The 18,360-nt window shown below is 49.6% G+C and overlaps 1 protein-coding gene across 5 annotated transcripts in view; it reads left to right on the forward strand.

Annotated features, from left to right (window-relative positions):
• Positions 1–18,360, forward strand: part of DLGAP2 (DLG associated protein 2) — a 968,326-nt gene that overhangs the window by 193,017 nt on the left and 756,949 nt on the right. For 2 of the 5 annotated variants that reach the window (XM_019032744.4, XM_055347992.2), the window contains exon 1: positions 6,895–10,735. The exons of the other annotated variants lie outside the window; for them this stretch is intronic. In XM_019032744.4, coding sequence (XP_018888289.3) covers positions 10,471–10,735 — 265 coding nt within the window. In that variant the 5' untranslated portion in view covers positions 6,895–10,470. Of the gene's footprint in view, positions 1–6,894; positions 10,736–18,360 lie in introns of those variants that run through there. 5 annotated transcript variants of the gene reach the window in all.

Consider the following 18,360-nt stretch of genomic DNA (forward strand, 5'->3'; position numbering starts at 1 on the left):
GAACATCACACACCGGGGCCTGTTGAGGGATAGCATTAGGAGAAATACCTAATGTAAATGATGAGTTAATGGGTGCAGCATACCAACATGGCACATGTATACATATGTAACAAACCTGCACGTTGTGCACATGTACCCTAGAACTTAAAGTATAATAAAAATATTAAAGAAAATAAAAAAAAAAGAAACCCAATCCAGGCTTCTCCAGTGTCAATGCAGAGGGGCACCCAAGTCACCCACTTGTTGTGATTTCAAGGCAAATGGCTGATTTGTTGGGCAGTGGAAGTGAAAATGTTGATCGAGCAGCCGGATCGTGCATCTTGGTTTGGGAATTTGGTCTGGAAGCCTGGAGTTGAGCTCCTAGAGAGCTGCGTTGAGACCAAGATGATCCTGGCACTGATGCCCGGGTGGGCACACCCAGGGCTCAGCCTCCTGTGGGGACAGCCTGGGCCATAGCCTTCCTCAGTACTGGAAGGGCCTCCTCTCTAGGGTTTGACCCTTCCTGGGAAGAGAAGAAGGTGTGAGAGGCAGGAAGCTTGTGGAGCCACTGCTTTTTCATAGCTTGTCCTGCTTCAAAGTAAAACACCAGTGAAGCACATACATTTTCAGGAGTGAAGGGCCGGAGATAGTAAAGCGATTTTTGAGTCACCCCTTTTGCCTATTTTACCCACTAAGGTTTGGACATCAGTATTGTTCCCTCCCTCCCTCCATCCCTCCCTCCCTTCCTTCCTTCCTTCCTTTCTTTCTAGACAGTCTCACTCCATCACCCAGGCTGGAGTGCAGTGGTGCAACCACAGTTCACTACAGCCTCCACTTCTCAGGCACAAACAATCTTTCCACCTCAGCCCCTCAAGTAGCTGAGACTACAGGTGTGCGCCACCGCACCCAGCTGATTTTTGAATTTTTATAGAGGTGAAGTCTCCCTATAATCACCAGGCTGCTCTCGAACTCCTGGGCTCAAGCTGTGCTCCTGCCTTGGCCTCCCAAAGTGCTGGAATTACAGGTCTGAGCTAGTGCACCCAGACTGATTCTCTTTTGTTATTGTTGTTACTGGACAGCGTCTCCAGAGTATTCTTTTGTTGTTGTTGAGACAGAGTCTCACTCTGTTGCCAGGCTGGAGTGCAGTGGTGCGATCTCAGCTCATTGCACACTCCACCTACCAGGTTCAAATGATTCTCCTCTCTCAGCCTCCTGAGTAGCTGGGATTACAGGGGTGCGCCACCACGCCTGGCTGATTTTTGTATTTTTAGTAGAGACTGGGTTTCACTGTGTTGGCCAGGATGGTCTCAATCTCCTGACCTTGAGATCCGCCTGCCTCGGCCTCCTAAAGTGCTGGGATTACAGGCGTCAGCCACCGCGCCCGGCCTCCAGAGTATTCTTTTGTGAGGTAAAGTTGATCAAAATGAATAAATACAAGTTGAATGACAATGAGACTGCCTTATGACTTTCTGAGATATGTAATGATTAATTTGTAGAGTGCAGAGACAAATTATTGGTAGGTTGCATGTCTAGGGCTGTGGATGATGTGAGCAGCTGAAGATATTCAGCCCTGCAATTTGGGAGCTACGGATGTAAAATCTAAGTGAATTTACCTAAGTTTTTTGCCTTCCCCATCTCTGGAATCTCAACCTCGTCTGAATTCCGAAGGCATTCTTTCTGGTCTGTGTGGGTCTGTGTGCAGGGGACTGGGGCATGGAAATGTGTGTTTGTGCCTGCACTTACTGGAAATTCAAAACATTTTAGATTTAAGCCTCCTGTTTTAAAATATGCCTCTGTTATTTGGTTTCAGCCAGTCAAGGCCACTTAAAATGGTGAGTGTTGGTAATTTGTTTTTAAGCCATTCGTTGAATTAGGGTTTACCAGTCATCTGACAACCTGTGTTGCTTAGATGGGCTTTTATAACAATGCACGTTTAGTTCTTGACTGTTTTCTGATTGTGTAGACTGGGTACAGTGTGATTCTTAGTGAAAGACAGTGAGACAGGCACAGCTGTGTCTGTGCCATGCTGTGCCTGTGCCACGCTGTGTCTGTGCCATGCCGTGTCTGTACCATGCTGTGTCTGCATCGATCCTGAACAGCTTTACTTGGTGTTCACCGCAGTCTTCTGTGTTGTTGTCTTTGTGAACAAGACTGTGGTGATACCTTGTAGATAAAATAGGAGTTGCTGTGGATTTGTTTCCGGGAAGACAATTGTGTTAACCCACCCTGTTATTCAACTTAAGTTCTTAACTAAGATAATGTTGTTCCATCCTTTTCTTTTATAGCTTTTTAGACATAGAGGCATGTAGACATATACGGGTAAGACAAACTAGCTTGAATTGAAGACAAACTGATATAGTTATGAGCTATTGGAGATATCAAAGCATATTTTTTGAGTTATTGGAAAGATCTAAACATTATTTTTTAAAACATTCAAATCTGAAGACTGAGCTTTCAGTGCTGTAGGGTTTTTTTTTGTTGTTGTTGTTTGTTTGTTTTGAAACAGGGTCTCACTGTGTTGCCCAGGCTGGAGTGCATTGGTGCGATCAGAACTCACTGCAGCCTCAAATTCCTGGGCTCAAGTGATCCTCCCTTCTTGGCCTCCCAAAGTGCATGGATTATAAGCATCAGCTACTGTATCTGGCCTCAAAGCTTTGCTCTATTTTGAGAGTAAAAAGTACTTGGCATCTAAAAATACATTATTATTTGACCCTAAATGGAAAGACTTGACATTGTAATTGAAACTGGTTTAATATATTAGCAAGGAGTTGTGCACATAGTATGGTAGGACTGATAGGAAGGAAAAACAGCCGTCCTGTCCTAGGTGCCCTCATGGTGCTGGGATAGCTGAGACAGAGCTGCCGGCATCAGGCCGCGACGGGCAGGATGCTTGTGCTTTCTGATGTGTCTCAGTCTTTCTTCTTTGCCTAAAGTACTAAGTTTTGGGCAGCGTGAGTGGGGAAGGGAAGCTGGGGGAGTTTGTGAGTCCCCCCTGCTGATGAGCTCCCCCACTGCTGATGAGCTCCAAGGAAAGGCAAGTCCTGCTGGGCAGTGTGCATTTGCTGCCACCATCCACCCAGTTAACATCAGGGTGGCCTTGAGAACAGAGTCCACTGTTCACACTGGGGTCCTGAGAAGAGGAGAGGCTGCGCCAGTACAGGTTGGGGCCCCGGTGTGCCCGGGATCCGTCCGGCCCAGAAGCAGCAAGTCCCTGGAGGAAACTGCACCAGGGAAGATGGTCAGAAAGACCAGCCTGTGTGGGGTGTGAGCTACTGGGCCGTGCTCCCCACCACCCGCCTCTCTTTGCTCTGCAGGACACAGAAGGCTCTGCCATGTGGCTGTGCTCTCTGTGGTGTCTGGAATATTTTCTTCCATTTCCTCACTACCGAAATCTTTCCCTTTACTAAGAAATGCCTTTAAAATGGAAATGTCTTTGAAACCTGGGTAGCAGTTTTGATAACTCCCTTCCACCCCATGTCTATAACTAGCATTGGGGTCCCCAGGAGCACCCCCACTCAGTGATTCACTGGGAGGACTCCTGGAGCTCATGCCCAGCAGGATGGCCATGATTTGTTACAGAGAAAGCATGCGGAGCATGGTCAGCAGAGGGAGAATGTGGAGGAGAGAGGTCCAGGGAAACCAGGTGGAAGCTTCCAGAGCTGCTCCCCACAGAGTCCCAGGAGGGGCTTGGCTCCTTTAGCATCAGGCTGTGACCACGCATGTCATCCAACAGGAAGTATGTGAGAGACACGGTGCCCAGGGTTGTGCTGGGCTCTGCCCACAGAGGCACCCCTGCCTGGCACTTACCCAAATTCTGGGCTCCCAGCAGGACAGCAGGTGTGTGGTGTAAACCACATGTTTGCACAGTTTAGGCACAGGAAGCCCCTGTTATCAGGGAATAGCCCCCAAATCCACATTCCCAGGCTCAAGGACTGACCGTAGAAGCTTCCCTTTCTAGGGAGCAGAGTTTCAGGCCTGCTTTGTGAATCCTGTGTGCATAATAACAATAAGCAAATCTAAAAACAATTCAGCAGGCACAGTGGCTCACGCCTGTAATCCCAGCACTTTGGCAGGCAGAGGTGAGTGGATTGCTTGAGCTCAGGAGTTTGAGACCAGCCTGGGCAACGTGGTGAGACCCTATCTCTACTAAAAACAATTAGCCAGGTGTGGTGGTGCCCGCCTGTAGTCCTAGCTACTCAGGAGGCTGAGGTACAAGGAGTGCTTTAGCCCAGGAGGCAGAGGCTGCAGTGAACCATGATCGTGCTTGGGCAATCTGCCCAGCCTGGGCGACAGAGCGGGACTGCACACCAGCCTGGGTGACAGATCGGAACCCTGTCTCAAAAGATTAAAAAAAAAAAAATTGGAAAAATGATTTTCAGATACAGTTTGCCCGAAAAACCCTGTGAGGATGAGGGCCGGGTTTACTGTGTGTTTGCTTCATGCTGAGCACTTGGCAGGGTGAGCTGAATCCTGGTCCTCACCCCACTTTCTCTCATTTTTGTTACTGCCTACCATTCATTCCCCGGGTGCTCTTGGAAACCTTCCACCTGCAGCTCCATCTTCCACATCACAGGTTTACGTAAGTGTACATTTGACTCTTTGTGACTTCACAACTTGATGCAGATTTAATCCTTGCCTTGTCTTCCTTCTTTAACTCACCATCTCCATCTCCTTCTGCGAGATTTCATCTCAGTCCATATTCTTCCTTTTTTGTTTATAGTCCTAGGAATCTTTTTTGTAACTTTTTTTCCCAAGACTAGATGGCTCTCTAGACTTGTTTCCCCTGATTTCCGTGGCGCACACTTTCCCGGGCTCAGGATTTAAATGTTGGTCAGACCCGTCCTCCCTGTTGCAGTGTAGAGTGTGGATGCGTGTCTATGGCCGTTTCTGTGTCCACGTGTCCACAGACCCGACCTCCCTGTTGCAGTGTTGAGTGGGGATGTGTGTCTTTGGCCATTTCTGTGTCCATGTGTCCACAGACCCGACCTCCCTATTGCAGTGTTGAGTGTGGATGCACGTCTATGGGCATTTCTGTGGCCACGTGGCCACGTGCTTTCACATGACCCATGCATCCTGGAACGGGAGGAGACCTCCCTTTCACTGGCATTTCCCATAGACAGTCTGTGGGATTGTCCTGGTCCCGTGTCCCTTCTGCCTGGAGGACCCTGGAAACTCCTCCGCTGGCAGCGCAGCTGTTACAGATGCTGTTCTGTACCTGTCACGGCTACTGCCACCCAGCCATCCTCCACCCAGGTGGCTGTGCTGCTCAGAGAAGGCTTCCCACTGCCAGTCCTGTCGTGCCTCCTCACATTGAGCCAGTGGCCACAACCTGGCTCTTCTGCTCTTGGTCTTGGCCAGCCAAGGGAGCTGGGCCAGGGTCCTCACCCACCGCTGGTCTCTGCTCTCCTCTGAGAACGTGCATCTTCCAGTGGACGGCGAGAGGTTCAGGCAGAAGAACTGGACAGCTGCTTCTGGGGTGATGTCAGCCTCGTCCTATGGGTGGGAGCCGGCTGCAGGCTGCGTTTCTGAAACGGCAAATATCTGGGTGGGACACAGGTGTGTGGCATGCTGGCCCGGGTGTGGCACAGCTGGGCAGGTGCCGTCTGCGCGGTTGGCACCACTTTCATGGGAGAAACGGCTCCTTGTTTCTTGCAGCAAATGACGATCTGTCCTTGTTTTCAGAGGCACCGAGTTTTTGGTATTTTCATGAAAGTTGGTGGAGGCTGTGTCAGGGCTGTGAGCCAGATAATACTTTAAACTGGAGGTGGAAGCCTTCTCTCTTCTCCAACCCATTAACCGTATCTCTTTGGGATGAGTCCTGCTCGCTTTATTCTGAGAGAGAGAGATGCTAATTGCGGTAAAGGGACAGCAGACCCCTCTGGAGGGAAAATGAATCCCTGAGGTTATTCAAGTCATGCCGAATTTCTTATTTTGAGATGGAAGACAGTTTTAATATTTGCCCCCAAAATTTAAAAGTAATTCCAGGAAGGCATTTTATTGAAAAGAAGACTCTGCACTAAAGGGGAATAGTTTTTAAAACTATGACTTACTTCGTCTTTGATGAAAACTGTTGTTTGTTGGGTTTAAAATAAATTAAAACTATTTCTAAGCAACACCTTATTCTGGGATGGTTTTGTGGGAGTGTGCATTGTGTTCTGAGAAGCTTTGATTATTTGCAACCATGAACCATATCTAATAGAAATAGTTTTACTATGTATTTTAATACCCTCCTTTTAAACAGAAGCGTCAGATAAAGACAGTGATTGATCTTTCCAGCAAAGCTTTGCTTATTTAGCAGTGGCAGTTTCATTGCTAAACAGGTATTCAGGTGGCACATAAATCAAATTGGAGAGACTTGATTTATGGCCACTGTTCTCTCAGGTGTGAGTTGGGGTTAATGTGCAGGCATCTTAAGCACTGATGCACAAATAATGAAAGAAAATAAAATGTTTCTTGAGGGGAAATGAGACCAGGAGTTTTGGAATATAGAGGGAGGTGCCCAGGGCTGGGAATTGCAAGCCCTGGGCTCTGATGGATGCTTGTTACCATGGAATGCATTACTCTGTATCACACTAGGGTGTGTGTTGATTTTGCTACCATGTTAAAAGCTATGGCAAACCCCGGGTGGGTGTTCCCTGACTCTGCAGCAAGTTACTACGGAACAAGTTACTAGGTAGCAAACCACAGGTTGTCCGGGCTGTGTCATAATGTCTGTGAATGAGACGGCTGGTCTGTGTCAGTCTTGGCAGAGAGGCTTTCTCTCCTGTGTTAGGTAGCAAACCACAGGTTATCCGGGCTGTGTCATAATGTCTGTAAATGAGACGGCTGGTCTGTGTCAGTCTTGGCGGATAGGCTTTCTCTCCTGTGTCACATCCCGTGACAGTGTCTTTCCCTAGGAATGCGTGGAGGAAGACTCTGAGGGGCCACTGCCTTGATGGGTTGTGATGCCCACGAGGGCATGGGTGTGAGTGCTGATGCCGCTCTGACCGTCCATTGTAATTACCTTCTGCCCAGGAGCTGGAGATGCCAATACGCTTAACCCTGCATTGAGAATGAAAAAGCTACAGTTCCTGAAGTTGACATAACTAGTTAGGATATTTGCTAAGAAGGAAGCAGGGGGTGAAGTGTAAGTGTATCTTTTTAAGGGTATGGCATAGAATTCCTTGGGAATCAGGATTGCATTTTACCAGTTTAGAGACCCCTCTGAGCTTGGTGCATAGGGGATAGTCAGTGGAAGCGTTTAAATTTGAAATGAATTGAACCTGTGCTTGTATCAGATGTCAGGGGTCTGTTCCTGGAGAAATAATGTAGGAGGAAAGCGTAACTAATTAAGGGAAAATGTCTCAGACGCTGGCTTTTAAAATAATTAAACAATCAAAGACTGCCAAAGGTCTAAAGTTTATGAGATGCACACTCAAGTAATTTAGCGGCTGTGTGGCAGGCAGAAATGGCCTGTGAGTGATTTCAGGGTCAGCTCAAACAGAAATTATCTTCTGAAGAGAGGGATCCAGCTTAATGTTCTTAAGTTAAATCAACGATGCTGTTAACATTGCTTTGAATTCCGTAGTTACTGATGGATGTCACATGACAGCATCCATTGTGTATTGATGGCTGCAGATAGGAGCCTATAAACATGAGAAGTGCACATTTGGAGGGAGCTGCATGGAAAGATGTCTCTGGTTTTCAGTTTCTAGTCCTTTTTAGGGTTTCCACTTGGGAGCAACACCAGCCACGTCCCTCACAGCCACTGCTGATTATGTCTTGAAGGAGGTGATGTTAATTCAGTCAATCCCAGAGATACTGGCCCTTCCTAGGTGATGTGGGTAGAAGACAGTGAGGCCATCTCTGTCCTCCGGCTCACGTTATTGGAGGCGAGAGGGCAGTACCGACAGCAGGTTAGCAGGTGTTGGGGCCAGATCCTCTCGGAGCCCTGGGCTTGGACGTTGGGTGGGGTGGATGGGGTGGGACAACGTTGTGGGGTCCTGTTGTGTGGTGACTGTTAGGGCAGGACTGTAAGCCCAGTGAAGTTTAGTGCTGGCCTTGCCGAGGTGCAGGACGTGAGTTTACAGAGGCACATTTCAGAAACTTCGGGAAGCTGGCACTGCATGCTTATCCCGGTTATTCTTTTTTTTTTTTCTTTTTCTTTTTTTTTGAGACAGAGTTTTGCTCGTTGCCCAGGCTGGAGTGCAATGGCGCGATCTCTGGTCACTAACCTCCACCTCCTGGATTCAAGGGATTTTCCTGCCTCAGCCTCCTGAGTAGGTGGGATTACAGGCATGCACCACCATGCCTGGCTATTTTTTTGTATTTTTAGTAGATACATGGGGTTTCTGTGTGTTGGTTAGGCTGTTCTTAAACTCCCGATCTCAGGTGATCCACCTGCCTTGGCCTCCCAAAGTGCTGGGATTGCCAGCATAAGCCACCGCGCCTGGCCAATCCAGGTTATTCTTACTAAATCCAGACATTGTGAAGGCCTGCTTGCTATTAATATATTGATAATTATGTTGATAATGGTGAAAGTGTAGGCACGTGTGGGTGATTGCTTGCTATTGGTGTATAGATAGCTGATAATGGTGAAGATGTATTGATAATTATGCTGATAATGGTTGAAGTGTATTGATAATTATGTTGATAATGGTGAAAGTGTAGGTGCGTGTGGGTCATGGTCACTTGGAGTGTTTTGGGTATGATTGCTTTTAGAGAAGAAATCTTATTTTGTCACTCAAGCTGGTGTGCAGTGACCTTCTGGGCTCAAGCTATCCTCCCATCTCAATCTCCAAAGTAGCTGGGACTACAGGTGCACACCACCTTGCTCAGCTAATTTTTATTTTTTAATTATAATTTTTTTTTGTAGAGGGGGAGTCTCCTTATGTTGCCGAGGCTGGTCTTGAATTCTAGGGCTTAAGCGATCCTCCCAGCTCAGCTTGTTTCATATACATATATGAAATGTGAATGGTTGTCTCTGGGCTGAAGTTACCTCACGGAAGGATGGTGTTCTGTGTGGATGCTGGACAGGGCTGGATTTGTGGTGGTCCAGGAATCCATGACTTGGGGGGCAGCCTTGTGGATGGGTGTGGAGAGAGTGTATTAGCACAGCTTGGATGTCCACATTGTGGACGGAGTAACCGTGTGGGCTTTGCAGGTGTATTAGGGCCCTCCAGAGAAGTGGAAGTCGTTGGATATATGTGGGTGTATTTGTTTACACATATGTAGACCCCATGCTTATATATATAAATCTCGTCATGTATGTCTGTGTGAATAGAAGGAGATTTGTTATAAGGAATTGGCTCATGTGGTTATGAGGCTGATGAGGCTGATGAGTCTGAGATCTGCTCAGCCAGCTGAAGGCCCAGGAAGAGCCCATGTGTCCATTCTAGCATGAAGGCAGGAAAAAACGTGGTGTTCCAGTTCAAAGGCAGGCAGGGGCGTTGCATAATAAAATGTATTTTAATTAATTAATTCAGGGTTTTCCTGCCCTACTGAATGGGGTTGAGCTCACAGGAGGAGCGGATATGTCATGGAGAATGAACACATCACACTGCCATTACTCAGTGAGTAACTCACTTGGGCTCCGGGCCGCTCGGGGGCACAGAGCAGGTCTTAGCCATGCTGTCAGTTTTCCCTGTTCTGACACTTTCATGTCTGGGCCTCGCTGACTTGGGAGGGATCGCTCTTCCTGGGCTGGCCAGTTCCTGGGGACGGTGAGCGGCTCGCCTGTGGTCGTGCCTGTACATGAAGCCGACTTCCAGAGCCCACGCCCACCACTCCCTCCGTGGGCTCTCATGCTCCTGACTGCTGACAGCCCAGAGCCCCGGGACCATTCAGCCTGGCCAGGCCTAAGCCTGCTGGCCCTGCTTTCCCGTTCTTCCTTCCCAGATCCCATTGAGGGCTCCCCGTGTTGGCCACCCCCCTCACACCTCCTGGCCCTCCCAGTGCACCTGTGTGGACCTGGCCCTGTGGCAGGCCCTGCCTCCAGGTGTGGGGTCTGTGTGTTTCCACTGCTCCATCCATGATGGTAATTTCTGTCTCTGTGTCTCACCGCACCTGAGTAAACAGATCCCAGGAACCCTGAAAACAAGCGGAATCTGTGCCCATTGCTCTCCTGGCTCCTGGAGGGCACGGTGGGCTCTGCTCCTGCTGGGAGGAGAGCGGCAGGTAGCACCGGGTGGCACAGGGAGCTGCTCTCTGGAACCGCGTGGGTGGCCGTGGCCAGGGCATGAGCTGAAGGGGGTGTGCGGCAGCCGTGGGTGGCCGCAGAGGGGCTGGCAGCAGCTGAGCCATGTGGAGCTAAACTGAGTGAGCCAGGAGGAAGGATGAGGGTGCTGGCACACAGAGCTGGCCGCACCCACAGGAGCCGTCACACAGCGGAGCTGCCCTCCTCCGGCAAGGACGGCTGTGGTTGTGTAATAATCCCGGTGGGGCTCACAGCACTGCGTGGCAGGAGCGGAGCGAGCCTCGTAGGCGTTCCAGGTGTTCCCTGAGCCGGATTAAATGCCTCTGCGCTGTGGGGGTGGGGACAGCGTGGGGGGAAGCCAGGAAAAGCCGGGGCCAGAGGACCCCCCGCCGAGAAAGAGAAAGAGCTCAGAGCCGGGGACTGGAGGCCTGGAGGAGCCGATGTGGGAGAGATCCTCGTGGGAGGGCCCCAGTGGCCGGGATGGTAAAAGACTTCGGAGCAAACTAATCGATTGTAATTACATGAAGGTGAAGCTGGTGATGATGTGTCAGATGGGGAGTGTTCAGGAAAACTCCTACAAAGGTAAGAACGCTGTTTATAGAACATGATCCATTATGGGGGATTCATGTTGATGGAGGACAGTGATGAGCCTGTGGGGATTTTCTTGAAGCTTCTGTGGCGACTGTTTTCTTACTTGAACGTGTTGATTCAATGACTAAAAATTACCGTGATTGTAGCACTTTGTGGGGGTGTGTTTAAAACGTTCTGGTCCCCAAGGCTCTTGGGTCTACCTGAGCATACGCGGCACACACCAAAGGTCTCAGGGTGGAATTGTTCACGTCAGGAATGTGCTTTGAGCAAGTGGCCGATTTTGAGGTCCTTAAAGTTCAAAGTCCTCTGCGTGTGTCCCTCACCCAGAGAGGGCACTTAACGCCTCCAAGCCTCGGTGTCCTCATAGATCAGACATAATCGTAACAATTCTGTTCTTAACAGGAGAATTGTGGGGCCCAGCACAGTGGGGTAGGATATGGGGTTGTTGTCGGCTGTCATACAAACGTGTCAAGCCAGACACACCAGGGCGGGACAGAGGTCTTGGGATGTATGGAGCAGGAAGGAGATTTGGAGTATGGGGTTAGAGTTGGGAATTACTGCTCTTGGTCGTTTCTGGAGATTATAGTTAGAAATTTCTCAAGAGGTATATAATGAGAAAAAAAGGGCAGAGTTCAGAGAGCTAAATTGCAAAAAACAAACAAACAAAAACCCACGAAGGACCAGCACACAGATGCACAAGTTCCCCTGAAGGGGCAGAGCAGTGCCAGGCCCATCAGACACCATGAGACACACTCGAATTCCATAGCACAGCAGAAGGAAGCACGTGTGTGCAGTAGAAGGGACGCCGGCCAGCCATGGGGTCCTGGGAGAACGGGACCAGAGTTCCCTGCCCAGGGCTGAGGGTCTCATGGTCTTTGTGGCAGGTCCTGTGACTGGGGAGGGCGCCAGCCTGAAGCCACCTCCTAGGAGAATTTCTGGTCATGTCATAGACACGGATTTACTGAGACTGAGTACATATTCAGTAGGCGTCATGGACGCAGATTTACGAGATTTTCCTGGACATGATTCCCTGAGGTCCAGTTTGCGTTCACTAGGTGTCCTGGACATGGTTTACCAAGGTTGAGTGTGTGTTCACTAGGCATCCTGGACAGGGATTTACGGAGGTCAAGTTTGCGTTTAGTAGGCGTCCTGGTCGGGGATTTATGGAGGTCGAGAATGTGTTCAGTAGGTGTCCTGGACGTGGATTTACTGTGTCCTTAGTGTATCCCGGGCTTCATGGAAGAGGAATGAGGAATAGGTCCCGAGCTTGGTGCTCAGGTGCCTGTTTGATTCTTGTGGTGACAACACGGGTGATGCTGGCGGGGACTGCGTACTTGACACCTTGCAAAGGCATCTGCGAAGGGTGGGATGCACTCAGAAGACAGCATAAGGTTTTTGATTTAGAGGAATAAAATAAAATAAAGCACAGGGGAAGAACTTGGTGATACTTGATAGGTCCTCCTCTGCCCTTTCCCTCACACCCCGGGTCAGGCGCAAGGTGTCCACATGTGGAGGAAATAGGTGGGAGTCGCTGCCCTCGATGCAGGAAGAACTGGAAGATTCACAGAGCCTTCGAGTTAGAAGGGACTCGAGGATTTTCTGTTGCGAAGCCTGATTTCACAGAGGAGGAAACAGGAGCACTGAGGCCGTATTTGGGTGGTCTGGGCTCACACCAGGGTAGGGGCAGGGTGGGCCGGACGGCTTTTCAGGCAGTTTTGGCTGCAACACACTCCTCAAGGTTTGTCTGGAAAGATGAAGACCCCCCCTCCATTCCCCCTCTAAACATCCCACCCCCCCGCCATTCCCCCTCTAAACATCCCACACCCCGGCCATTCCCCCTCTAAACATCCCACCCCCCCGCCATTCCCCCTCTAAATATCCAGACCCCCCCGCCATTCCCCCTCTAAACATCCCACCCCCCCACCATTCCCCCTCTAAATATCCAGACCCCCCCCGCCATTCCCCCTCTAAATATCCAGACCCCCCGCCATTCCCCCTCTAAACATCCCACCCCCCCACCATTCCCCCTCTAAATATCCAGACCCCCCCGCCATTCCCCCTCTAAACATCCCACCCCCCCGCCATTCCCCCTCTAAATATCCAGACCCCCCGCCATTCCCCCTCTAAACATCCCACCCCCCCGCCATTCCCCCTCTAAACATCCCACCCCCCGCCATTCCCGCTCTAAATATCCAGACCCCCCGCCATTCCCCCTCTAAACATCCCACCCCCCCACCATTCCCCCTCTAAACATCCAGACCCCCCCCCGCCATTCCCCCTCTAAACATCCCACCCCCCCGCCATTCCCCCTCTAAACATCCAGACCCCCCCCCGCCATTCCCCCTCTAAACATCCCACCCCCCCGCCATTCCCCCTCTAAACATCCAGACCCCCCCCCACCATTCCCCCTCTAAACATCCCACACCGCGGTACTCAAGCAGTGTTTGCCTGGCTTTGATTGGGAGTTCCCGGCAACAATGAGGGCTGCAGTCTAATTATACTTAGAAGGAAATATTGATCTTGGTTTCCATGATTTATACTACAAGTCATTTCCACTTTAATTTGAGTTACCAAGAATGGACATATTAGTGCAGGATGAAATTGAAATGTATTGGGCACTATAGAAATTACTTTGGTCTCTGTGGCTTTGTTTTTTCACCTCAGAAATGTGTATTTTTTTCTTCCTGCCTTTGCAGTTCTAATTTTCTGTGTTGTGTCTCTGGGAGGAGTGAGTTGGTGCACCTGCTCATCCTGATTCATGATTTTCTTGTGCCTCTCAGTCTGAGACAGGCCACACTGATGTGTTTGCATCGGGTTGAAGGCTGAGAATTCTGACTCAGACCTGGCGACCCTGGGCCTCTCCTTTTTCCAGACCTTAGAAAAGTGAGTGACTCACTGTAGAACCCAGGGCTACACAGCCCCTTGCCTTCCTGGAGGAAGCAAAGGTGAGACATGGAATCCAGTTTGTTCTCCTCTTGGTTGATCATGTGGTCATGGAGTCAGTGCACGATCCACCTGCTCTGCCGGCCACCAGGGTTTAAAGACAAATGCAATGTTGTCTCTGCTTTAGGGGAAATTATTGTGTCCTACGGAGACAGTAACATGAACGAGGAGTTCCTGTGCTGGGGTGCACACCAGGGACTCCAGGCACACACAGCATGATGTAACAACACTGCATCAGAAGCCAGGGGGTGAGAGGGTTCTCTGCAGAAAAAGTCCGAGGAGGGGCCTTCAATGCTGAGTCTTTTACAATAGATTGCCAGGCAGACAGAGATATTCTAGGTAGTGTAGGAAACCTGCAAAGACTACCTGGAGATGCAGAGAGGGCAGGTGTGTCCTGGGCTTGCCGCCACGTGGGATGTGGGACACAGGCTGTGGGCCAGACACCAAGAGCAGGTGCAGGTGTGCAGGACTGGGAGCCTCATGGAGACCCCACACGGCAGAGACTTCCTCCCGCTGTCTTCCAGAGCTGTGGGAGCCACACCAGTGTGCTAGGGCGTGGTGCAGAGCCTGTCCTGTGAACAGTGAAAACCAGGGAACTCAGATTTACATCCCATTTATTATGTAATGGGAGGGAGGCGCCTTGCTCATGGAAATCCTTCTGGAACTGCATTAATTGGGAGGACTCTATGGGTTGTTCTGGAGATGAATGGGGAGGGAGGCAGGGGAAGGGCAGAGGTTTGGGGGCTCAGATCCATTCTTCTGGGTTTCCTTAAATCCCCAGTGAAGATGACATAATCACAGAATTGTCTTCGTCAAATGATTTCACGAGGCGGGGGCAGTAAAAGAGAGGATTTTTTTTTTTGCAGCTGAATAGAAACGCATGTGTAGGTAGGAGGTATGTGTGAGAAAGCCGTCAGCTGAAGTCCAGGCACTGAGGCCACTGCCCTACTGAATCTTGCTCCTGGATCTTGGTCCTGGGACAGGCGGGTGTCTGAGGGCTGAGGAGCTGCATGTGCAGCTGACAGGGGCCAGTTGTGTTTCTGAAGAAGTGGTTTCCAGTTATGTCCACACCCTGGTGTCTGGGGGACTCCCACGCTGAGGGAGCAGGGAATGGCAGGGGCGTTTCACGCGAGGGTGAGAACAAGAGCGCTCTGCCTCTCCTGCCTCGTGGCTCTGGAAAAAGAATCAGGAACATGTTCTAGAAAAAAGCCGCCTGTGATTCCTTCTTAAATTCCCTGGCTACCCTGGGATCTGGGATTCCTGGCCCTTCTGTTAAGAATCCCAGGTATCTCGGCCGTTATTTTTAGGCACTGCCACTTGTCATGATGTTCTTCCTGCAGTGAGAGCTGGGACATTTGGCTCCTGGGAAGCTTGGCGGGTTCCTTACTTCCATTTGAATTTCATTTGTTCTCTGGAACCCTTGCCAGCCTGTTCTGAGTTTCTGATTAAAGCCCTTCCCGTCGTCCTGGTGGCCACGCCCTGGCTCCCAGCCCTTCTTACTGGGCTGCTGAAACACAGTGATGGGCGTTGGCACAGGAAAAAGGGCCCCATTTGGTTTTTCTTTAAAAATCTTTGGAGTTTTATGACATCCTTGATCTTCATTGTTTGGACTCTCAATGAAACAACATAATGTATGTAAAACCCGCAGTTTTGGTAAAACCCGCAGTTTTGAGTCCTTTTGCTGGAATTCATTTGGCCTCTGTCTTGTCAAGGGGAGTAACCGAGGGGATGTTTGGTCCCCATGGCTGGAAGGAAATGGAGGAATGTTTGCCTCATGCACGTTTTATTTGTTAATCTTTCTTTTATTTGAGGAATGTTCTGTTATCAGTGGAAATATTCCCTTCTAGGAGATATTGCAGCACAAACATGTACTGTAAGACCTCGTGGCATTCCTGTGAGTTGGCTAGGATCTTGGAGGAAGAGCAAGTGTCTGATGTTTTTGTCGACAAACCTTTTCCTTTTCACCTTTTCCCTCTCACCTTTGGCCTCTAGACACTTTCCTGACTAAAGTCCATAAACACACATGCAGTCCAGCTGCCACTTGTGTTCTGAAATAGAAAAGGGTGACAAATGTTCTCTGAAGTTCATAACCTTTGGATTTTCACACACTGTGAATAATTCATAGGAGGGACTCTCATGATCCGGTTCTTTTCTTCTTATGATTTGTAAAGGGAAAAATTCTCAGTAGAGATGGAGAAAGACTGATAAATGGTTCCAGGTTAAATAAAACTAGAGATGTGACAAGTGCAATGTGTGGTTTTGTGCTGAGTTTTGTTTTTTCATTTCCTATAAAACACAGGAGTGGAACAATTGGCAAAATGTGAATAAGGTTTGTGAGTGAAATACTAGTATTTCAAGATTTTGATGATCATACTGTGATTATTATGAAAATGCCATTGGTTTTAGTAAGCACATAATGAATCATTTATTATGTGAAGGGCTATTATGCCTGCAATGTAGTCTCAAGTGGCTCTGAAGAAAATTACATGAAAGACAGAGAAAGAATCGTGAACATAAAATGTCAGGGTTTGGGAAATCAGGGTAAAGAATATGTAGGAATTCCCTGTACTGCTTTCGTAACTTTTCTATATGTCTGAAATTATTTCAAAATGAAAAATTTTTTAAAAATTTCTTAAGATGAAGAAATATTGATAACCAACAGTTTGAAAAAGATCAGTCAGCATTTCACATTCTTGATTGAAAACATAACTTCCCCCTTTCCCCTCGATCTTTCTGTAGGTTCTTAGACTGTTTTGGGCAAAGATAAACAATATTGGAAATATATGGTTAGGTTTTTTCTTCTTTCCTGCAAGGATATGTGGGAAGGAAGTGATATTTTCTGGAGTTCCTGTGGACTCGTCTATAAGCATACCTTCCGATCCTGTCCCCATCCGTTCCTGCAGAGCCCTGCACAGTGGCAGCTGCTGTCTGTTTCCTTCAGAGAAGGAAGCTTTGGCTTATGAGGTGGTCGGGTCGTGATGGGAATTCAGGTCTCTCTAGGGTCAGACCCTCTTTGCCACATCCGCTGCTTCCTTGACCCCTGATCATTCTGTGGGTTAGGGAGCCCTCTGTCCTGGAACAAATGCCGGCCCTGGCCATGGGCCTGGGGGTGAGGGCAGAGTCTGCTGTGCAGACACCTGGCCGTGGGCACGGGGGTGAGGGCAGAGCCTGCTGTGGACACCTGGCTGTTGGCATGAGGGGAGAGTGAGGGCAGAGCCTGCTGTGCAGATACCTGGCTGTGGGCATGAGGGTGAGGGCAGAGCCTGCTGTGGACACCTGGCTGTGGGCACGAGGGGAGGGTGAGGGCAGAGCCTGCTGTGGAGACAGCTGGCCGTGGGCACGAGGGGAGGGTGAGGGCAGAGCCTGTTGTGGAGACACCTGGCTGTGGGCACGAGGGGAGGGTGAGGGCAGAGCCTGTTGTGGAGACACCTGGCTCTTTGTTCTCATCCCACTTAGCGGGAACGGCAGCCTGTCGGAGTCGATCTATTTCCAGCTCCATTGAGTGGGACCTGCTTGAAACAGGCCACCTCTTCGATTCTTGCCTTGGTTTCTGTGCATCCCTACTTGGGGTGGCTCTGAGTCAGCTGCGCCTCCCAGGGGGTGGAGAGGAAGCGAGTGCTCACTTCTGCGAGGAGGCGTGTGACGTGGCTATTCCCGGCTTTTGGTGGGGAGGCTGGAGGCAGAGGGGGCACTGGGTGCAGATGCGGAAACTCATCCTGCTTCATGCTCGCTCATGCTCATGAGCTCAGGGAGGCGGTGGACCCCAGCCCTGTGTCGGCTCTCGGGGAGATGGAACATTTGGGGAACCAGAGTACCCACCTTTTCTTCAGTTCAAGGCTATTCTGTCTGAAGAACAGATCAGACGCACAGGTGTTCTCGGCTATAAGAGCAACAGAAGGAAAGAGTGATTTGCTGTACAAAGATAGAGCTTTCCCTCAGCTCTGCCTCTTTAAAGTCTAAAGAGCACCCAGCATTCCCATAGTCTCCTTTCTGTCTCTTCAGCATTTCCAAACCCTCTGAGTGTGATTTGTAAGAGCGTGTATTACTCGGCTTCTCTTGGCGCTGGGAAGGGCACAGTACCTCAGCCCAGCAGACCCGTGTACCGTGTGCTGTGTAAGTGGCCATTAAACCCCACACACTTGCAGAGGGCCTGCTGCCATTCCTGCAGGGGACGCTGAGGCAGCTGCCCCTCGGGAGTGTTGGAAACAGCTTCTCTGAGCGACTCCACCATGGGGGCGTCTCTCTTCCTTCCCGGTGTGGGTCAAGGGCTCAGAGATGTGCTCTTTGCCTTGGACCCAAAGCTGTGTGTGGGAGTCCTCGCTGTACAATCCTTGTGTCAGCTGCCAACCACATGTGGTCGTAAGCCCAGACGCTCGGCTCCTCAGTCCAGAGGGTCTGTCCATGTAAAACATTTTACATGCTGGATTTTGAAGACTTGGTATGAAAACACATGTGAAGTAGCTTATTAATTTTTTAATGTGGATTGCATGTGGAAATGATATTTTGCATATGTTGGATTAAATAAAGTATATTAAAATTAATCTCACCTGTTTCTTATGGTTTTAATGTAGTTAATAAAGCCATAAATGGCACATGTGCTCACACTGTATTTCTCTTGGACGGTGTGGCTCTGTCCCATTTGCAGACTCCTCCACCGAATTCCATGTTTCAGG

Source organism: Gorilla gorilla, chromosome 7, assembly GCF_029281585.2.
Source record: "Gorilla gorilla gorilla isolate KB3781 chromosome 7, NHGRI_mGorGor1-v2.1_pri, whole genome shotgun sequence".
Lineage (NCBI taxonomy): Eukaryota > Metazoa > Chordata > Mammalia > Primates > Hominidae > Gorilla > Gorilla gorilla.